The sequence below is a fragment of the Gavialis gangeticus genome, unplaced genomic scaffold (genome assembly GCF_001723915.1).
Source record: "Gavialis gangeticus isolate Ggan-Ray unplaced genomic scaffold, GavGan_comp1, whole genome shotgun sequence".
Classification (NCBI taxonomy): domain Eukaryota; kingdom Metazoa; phylum Chordata; order Crocodylia; family Gavialidae; genus Gavialis; species Gavialis gangeticus.
This window is the reverse complement of record NW_017729031.1, coordinates 100,399,953-100,408,053: the sequence shown is the minus strand read 5'-3', so window position 1 is coordinate 100,408,053 and position 8,101 is coordinate 100,399,953. Positions and strand designations below refer to the sequence as shown.

At 43.2% G+C, this 8,101-nt stretch overlaps 1 protein-coding gene across 1 annotated transcript; it reads right to left on the bottom strand.

Moving 5' to 3' along the window:
- Window positions 1-374: 374 nt before the first annotated feature.
- Window positions 375-2,298, bottom strand: LOC109301659 (gamma-crystallin B-like). Its single transcript, XM_019522896.1, has 3 exons — window positions 2,290-2,298; window positions 1,444-1,683; window positions 375-681 (listed from the first exon to the last, which is right to left on the bottom strand). The coding sequence occupies exons 1-3, from the start codon at window positions 2,296-2,298 to the stop codon at window positions 406-408; spliced, it is 525 nt and encodes a 174-aa protein (XP_019378441.1). The 3' UTR covers window positions 375-405.
- Window positions 2,299-8,101: the final 5,803 nt, after the last annotated feature.

The following is an 8,101-nucleotide window of genomic DNA, read 5'->3' as shown; positions in this document are numbered from 1 at the left end:
AGGCGGATTGGTAGCTCTGCCAAGCTGCTGGTACTTAGCTGAGTACTAGGTCTGCTCTAGTCTTTCTATCCAGGTCTCTGATCAGTATCATGGAGGTTTCTAAGCATGGCTCAGGGTCAAATATGTGCCCCACACTGCATTCTAGGTAAGTTCACACAGCCATGCAGGGAAGGGCAAGGTGTTCCCTCTCTGAGTCGTAGCTGAGCCTTTTATTTGGCTTTAATATTCTCTGTGTAGGAAGTAGCTGTGCAGTGATAAGAAATGCCAGTGAAAGATGGAAGTGCCTCTGCTCCAGAAGCTATAGTAGCGTACCAAGCAAGATTTGCAACGATGTAATGCTTTCACATGCTTTTATTCATCAGATCACACATTTGCCAGGCTAAAGGAATAGCAATGTTACTAGATCTAAAAACAGTCAGCAGCACGTCTCAAGGACCCAACTTTGCTAGTTGTTGCACCCCAGTCACTGAATCTTCTATACTCTCCAGGTTTCAGGAGGTATTGACGGCCACGGTAGTTTGGCATTTCATAGAAGATCCAGTGTCCCTCCAGTACAACACAGGACTGGATCTCACAGAGACGTAGTTGCTCCAGGACTTGAGGACAATCCTCAGTTAACTCCATCATCTGGCTCCTCAGATTATCCTTCTCATAGACTTTTATCCTGTAGGTGCCTCTGTGCTGTAACAGAGAATGAAAGTGTGAAGTGGCTAACTCACAAGACTGACTCCCTGTGAACGGTGTGATAGTTCTTAATCTTCTTGATGGAACGTCATGAATAGGTCTTACTTAAGTCCTCCACACTGCTCCTGTGGTACACTTAGCAGAGGAGAGGACTTTGAATCCTGCGGAGGCAGTGTAGCCACCTATCCCTCTCTCCCCCACTTTTTGTAGAGAGCATATCTAGACTGAGCAGGTGCTCGCACCACATACAAGAAGGGCCAGAGCCAGAATGTAGAATACGCTAGCTAGCTCTGAGCCAGAGTCCCATAGGCTGCTTTTGGTTAGGTTGAGAGCTATTTTGGCTTTGTGTGTGCCCATAATCCAGGGACTAAAAAAGTGGTGTAGATCTAGCTCTAAAGAGTCAAAAAATACTGGCCCTGAATCTGCCATTACATTGGTGTGTCTTTATTGTTCCAGCGGAATTAGTCTTCCGCTTACACCACTGGGAGTGGGATTTGTGAGTCTCTCAGTGAAAGCAATTTCAGACAATTTTGAAATGGGAAGGAAAAATAGATAAATACAGGCTTAGTCTCAGAATAATTGCCCATAGACCCATAAAAGGTAAACAGGGTCCCCCTGTTCTTCCTGTGGGAGCCACCTCTAAGAGGGAGAAAGTTCTCAGTCCTTGGCCTTGGCTGATGGTGAGTAATAGGTACCCAGTGAGGGTTGGTTTGGTGACCTTCCCTCTTTCAGAAGGAGAAGCGAGCATAGTCTACTCACCGGTGGGATCAACCGGCAGGATCGAATGTACTCAGTCATGCCCTGGCATTGGATATCAGGATATTCGCCCCTCTTGAGAAAAAGCTGTTGTCCCATGAAGTTAGAATGCTCATACAGCATGAAGCAGCCACTGTCCACTTTAACAGAGTTACAGCGGCTGAGGTAAGATTGCAGGTCAGACCGATCACTGCTGCATTCGAATGAACGGCCTTGGAAGTTCTTTTCCTCGAACAAGGTAATCTGGGTTGAGAAATAAAATGGGCAGAAGCTAAGAGTAAACTTTGTCCACTGTGTCTGTATCTATACATTCCAGTTTCTTTCCTCCAGCACCCCAGATTTCTAGTTTCCAGGCCTTACCTTTTACACCATTGGTGATAAAGTATGTAACTCCCACTGAGTGCAGAAGAATTAATGACTTATACCAGTGTGAGAACAGACTCAGTCTGTGATTATTTAATGTGAAGGGATTTACCTGCACCAAAGTTTGCACAGATCTGCTCACATTCTTGACTCGCATCATACTGGTACAACTCATTTGAAGTCAGTGGTGTTCCTCGGATGTTAATAATAAGAGAATTAGGGCTTATCTACACAAGAAGGTAGCACACGGAAAGATGGGGTGTGGATTTATAGTGCACTAGCTACTGCAAGCATCGTGCACAGAGTTCACTTCAACTTACTGTATGGACACTCTTCCTGAACCCTGTGCACAAAGTAGCTCAGTCTACTTAGAAAGCAAAAGTAAATTAATTCCTAGGTTTACTGCATACTGACTTTCCCAGGCATACCAGCCCATGAGTCCAAGCTAACATACAAAACAATCAAATCCAGACAGGTTTCTCTTACCTTTCCCATTGTGGCTGGATTCAGATCACAAGCTGAGATGTTCTGCTGGGCTTGGGACTGCCTTTATATACATCACAGCCACTGCTAATTGTGCACAAATGAACAAAAGTTTTTTCTTTGACCAGTCAGGCTAATTCATGACTCTGTGGGTCTCATTCACTCTTTGTTTTAGTGTCCTGTTTTGTGTAGTAGGGGAAAAGGTTTTATTCTGTTGTCACCAGTGACAGGCTGAGGACAGCGGCTGTCAGCATAGCCATTTTTTTAATGGAAGGCAAGGTAGTTCAGGAAAAGAGAGAAACTTCCAGCAAAGAGGCAGATGCATTGGATGCTGATGCTATTAGTCCTTTTCAGCGTACTGTCTTTCAAGCGCGCTTCATGAACATTAGTTCTATGCTCATGTTTATCATCAAAAATCCTAAGAAAGTTCTGTTTAACATGTTTGATTTTTGTGATAACAGACTATTTGCATATTGTTACTAGGGGAAGTTAGAATCCAGTATGAAAATGTCTCCGGATACAGTTTCATTTTATGTCTATTGTGTCAGGGGGTTTTTTTTCTTTTTCAATTCTGGCTTCTGGGTCTATTGGAAGGTTGGGCTGATTTCAGGGACCGAAGGCAGGATTCTAAAAAGGGCTAAGTAGGACTTCAGCAGAACTGAGGCACCTAAGTCCAAAACTGCAATACAAAAGTACCCCAGGTACCTACAGTCCTGCCTCTGTGCATGACCAAAACTGGCCCAGCCCTTGAAGCATGGAGCTCATCTTCCCTAGAGGCCAAATCTAAGATGATCTAGGCCTAAAAAAACCCAACCAAACCCAAACCAGTTGGGCTCCTCACAATATGTAGCAGCAGCCATCTTACTGTAATAGCCTGTGGTTAGAGCACTCACCCAGTGATTAGGATACCTGAGTTGTAGGTCTTCCTCACCCTGAAGTCATTCATGCTTGTAGCTCCCCCTTGCGAACCACAACCACCACACCATGGAATAAAAAGTTGCCTAAGTTGGGTCACTGTGACAAAAGGAATGCAAGATTCATGGGGCCAGTGACAAAGCACACAAGGGAACCTCTCCCTGCAGACTAATGGTGAGGGCATTTTTCCAGGATGGGGAATCCCAGAGTTCTGGTCCCTGTCTCTCAAAACACAGGCTTTGAGGTAATTTATTTTAATCACATTGCAAAAAAAATGCATAAAATATTTTGAGAGAGACTAGAAACTAAGATTCCCCCCGTGCAACTGAATGTAGCATGATTTCGACAGGAAAATGCCTTAACTTCAAACTAGCCTATGGCTTCCTGATTAAAACACTGCCCAGGGAATGAGAACTGTTCCCTCATGCTGAGGAGGAGATAGGAAATGGAAAACCTAAATCCACAATGAGTGCTCTAAGAACTAAGCTATTATACCCCAGAAAAATCATGGAGCTGTTCCTCAAGGAATCCATTTCTAAGCACTTGGAGGAGAAGAAAGTGATCAAGAACAGTCGGTATGGATTCACCAAGGGCAAGCCATGACTGACAAACCTGATTGCCTTCTATGATGACATGACTAGTTCTGGATGCAGGAAAAGCAGTAAATGTGCTTAACCTTTACTTTACTTTATCAAGGCTTTTGATGTGGTCTCCCACAGCATTCTTGCAAGCAAGCTAAGGAAGTATGGGCCACTCGTATGGTTGAGGGCCTCCACTGCCAGCCCTATGAAGAGAGGCTGAGGGGCCTCAATCTCTTCAGTCTCCGCAAGAAGAGACTGAGGGGGGATCTTGTGGCTGCCTACAACCTTAGCAGGGGCCACCAGCAGGGACTCGGGGAAAGTCTGTTCACCAGGGCCCCCCTTGGAGTCACTAGGAACAATGGCCACAAGTTGAGGGAGGATAGGTTTAGGTTAGATATTAGGAAGAACTACTTCATTGTAAGGGTGTCCAGAGCCTGGAATAGGCTTCCCAGAGAGGTGGTGCTCTCACCTTCCCTGGAAATCTTTAAGAGGAGACTGGATAGGCACCTGGCTGGGGTCTTATGACCCCTGCCACCCCCAGTGCTCCTTCCTGCCCATGCAGGGGGTCAGACTAGATGATCTGTCTAGGTCCCTTCCGACTCATTGATTCTATGATTCTATGGGTTGGATGAATTGACTGTAAGGTGGATAGAAACCTGGCTGGATTATCAATCTCAATGAGTAGCAATCAATGGCTTGAGGTCTAGTTGGTAGCTGGTATCAAGTGGATTGCCTCAGGGGTTGGTCATGGGGCTAGTTTTGTTCAGTATCTTCATTAATGATCTGGAAGATGGGATGAAGTGCACCCTCAGCAGATTTATGAATGACACCAAGCTGGGGGGTGTAGTAGATACACTGGAGTTTAGGGCTAGGATTCAGTGTGACATAAACAAATTGGAGGCTTGGGCTGAAAGAAATCTCATGAACTTCAACAAGGACAAGTGCAACATCCAGCACTTAGGATGGAAGAATCCCATGCACCAGTTCAGGCTTGGGACCAATTGGCTAAGCAGCAGCTCTGCAGCAAAGGACCTGGGGGTTACAGTGGACAACAAGATGGATACAAGTCAACAGTGTGCCCTTGCTGCCAAGAAGGCTAACAGCATACTGGGCTGCATCGATAGGAGCATTGCCAGCAGATCAAAGGAAGTAATTGTTTCCCTCTATTCTGCACTGGTAAAGCCACATCTGGAGTACTGTGTCCAGTTTTGGGCCCCCAATACAGAAAAGATGTGGAGAAATTGGAGAGAGTCCAGTGTAGGGCAATGAAAATAGTTAGAGGGCTGGGGCACATGACTTCTGAGGATAGGCTAAGGGAACTGGAGTTATTTAATCTGCAGAAAAGAAGACTGGGTGGAGGGTGGGGGAGGCAGAGATTTGATAGCAGCCTTTAACTATGTGAAGGGTGTTCCAAAACGGATGGAGATAGACTGTTCTCTGTGGTGGCAGATGACGGAACAAGGGTCAATGGGTTCAAGTTGCAGCAAGGGAAGTTTAGGTTGAATATTGAGAGAAAGTTTGTCACTAGAAGGGTGGTGAAGTGCTGGAACAGGTTACCCAGAGAGATTTTGGAATCTCCATCCTTGGAGGTTTTTAAGACCCAGGAGGTATCCGACTCTCCCCAGGCACTGCATATGAAGGTTTTGTGCCTAAAACAGAGGTCTGAATTTCAATCTAGGGATCAGAAACCTCAAAGGCAGGTACTAATTTATACTTATCTAAGTCCTTTCTTGGATTTAGCCAACAGGTCCTGTCAATACTGGGCTATTTCTGACTGATTTGTCATGGTATAACTCTACTGATGTAATGCCAATTTTCCTAGTCTAGGTAATATAGGCATATCATTGCCCTTGTTAATCAGTTCTCATAGGAGGCTTATTTTCCAAAATAGTTGCATACTTCTGTATTTTCTCTGACTAGCTTGATTTTGGGTAACCCATTTGATTTATCAAAAACATTCAAAGAGGATGGGAATGTTAATAAATGTGCATACACTGGAAAAGATGTGCCCAATTTTTGTAATGAATATAAGGACAGTAGAGCAAAACTGTATTCATTACACCTGCATTACTGCCATTGTGTTTGCTCAACTGCATGCAGCATCATTTTATTTATAAACAGCAGCAAATTTTAGCCAATCAAAACTGAAGACCATGGCAATACGTAGATAAAGACAGTGCTAGAACAACGTAGTTAATCACCCATTTGTTTAAGTCCCAGTATAGTATTCGGCTTCTTTTATCTCAGATCAGTTTACAAAAAGCAGTCATCATATACTAATCCTTTCCATCTAAAGCCCTTTAATGTATTTCTCTCTGTATTGTTCTAGCGTTCACGTGCCCATGGATGTCAGTTTAACAGCAAGCTTTTTTTTTTTTCATGGCAATGAACTCATTCAGAAGGCAACTCTCTTTGCTTTGGCTTTCAAAGGTTCAAATCTGTGCATTTCAACTTTTCAGTTATACTAAAGTTCTTGCACTAGTATAGAAATACTAGTAAGAATATAGAGCCCACTTTAACAATATAAATATTTCCTTAATTTTACATATGTGTTTACATAAGTCTATTCCTATTCAATACGATTCCTGTTCACTTTGGCAGGCCTTAGCTAAGCTCCTACAAAAACTTCATAAAAGGGGAATTTTGCTTGTCTGTACATGTCATGCTAAATATTCGATCTGATTCAGTCCAGCTTAGTGTCTGATGCCACAACAGGGGCAAAAGAGGTGCACTACAGGTTATATTGTCCCTGTCTACAAAAGATGTATGCACCATTAAAGCCTTAACTTGAGTCACTTCAATGGCAGTGGCTAAATACCTGCAGCATGGGTATTACCTTTGGTCCCCTGAACAGCCCAAAGTTGAGGATGTGGGTAATTAGAGCAACTAAGTATTCTCTCAGACACCTAAGAGTAAATTTGTAACCAGTTAGGGAAAGGGAATCCCGTAGAAGAAGATGATCCTAGGTATAATACATTTAAAAAGCCATCTCAGGCTCCCAGAGGTTTGGTGAAAGGACCTTTGAACCCACAAGCTTCAGCACCAGAGCAAATGTAAATGTTACTCAGTTCTAGGCCTCATGGTGAAGGTTTTAAACAGATATTCATGCAATCTCTGTAAGCAGGATCAACACACATGAACCATTGAGCAAGGACAACCAGAGCATCTGTGCTTCAAAGGTATTTATTAATTTTCTTTGTCATGCACAAATTAATGTACAATACTATAGCCAAGGCATATATTAATACAACTGTACAATACAGCAGTTTTTAATCCTATATCATTTTAAAGTGCAAGATAATATCTAAATGATACCTAGTGCTCTATCTGTAGCACTACATGCATCCTTCCTCAAGGTCAATTCCTGCTACACAACTCCAAACTGGCCCATCCATCTCCTATTAAAGTAAATTAAAAGGCTCTCTTGGTCTTCAACAGAAGTTGGCTGGATCTTACATTGGATCTTACATACAGCTGTGTTTAACCAAAGCAGACTTATTCAGCGAAGCAATGGACACCCATGCTTAAGACTAAGTCAATAGCATTTATACATGTGCTTGAAATGCTTTGCTGAAAAGAACTTGACTTATTCATATACTTAACTACTCTGCTGAATTGCTACCTACAGAGGTGCTGAAATGAGTTATTAAAAATTCAGGAAAGGAGTGAGGGGGGAGGGGAAGAAAGAGGCCACAATGATAAAACTATGCTTAAAAACTAGGGCTTAACTGAAATTTTAATTCCAGATAGCAAAGAGGACTGTAAATGAAAGGTAATATTTGAGAATGAGAATTGAATGTGTTCACATTAAGATTATATTGACAGGATCTTTTAGAGAAGGAAGCAATTACTAATGTACAAAAACAGAACAGTTGCATCATCAAAATGTAGAGTATGTACAGAAGGTTCAAGGAGGTTGGGGGAGATTAGATCACATTAAAAATGGCCACCCAATTAACTTAGTTCACTTAGATGCAGACTTTACATTTAGATCCCCATTTAGGTCTAAATGTGAATGGTACAGAAGTTTAGGAAGGTTAGATCAGTCTAAAAATGGCCAGCCCAATATAAATTAACTGTACCTTGGAGGTAATCTAACTTAGATCAGGTCCAGCAAGACCAATCTAACTGAACTTTTGTATAGTTCCCAGCGCAGCCCTAGGAAACCCCAGTCCCTCACGCGCTCAGATGGACAACCCCCACATTGCAGACCAGCCAGCCCCCCCCCCCCTCAAGCCTGCCAACCCCCACATCCTGCAAGCCACTCCCATTTTTACTAGCATTCACTGGTGCTGGGAGCCAAGGAAGTAAGTTGGGGT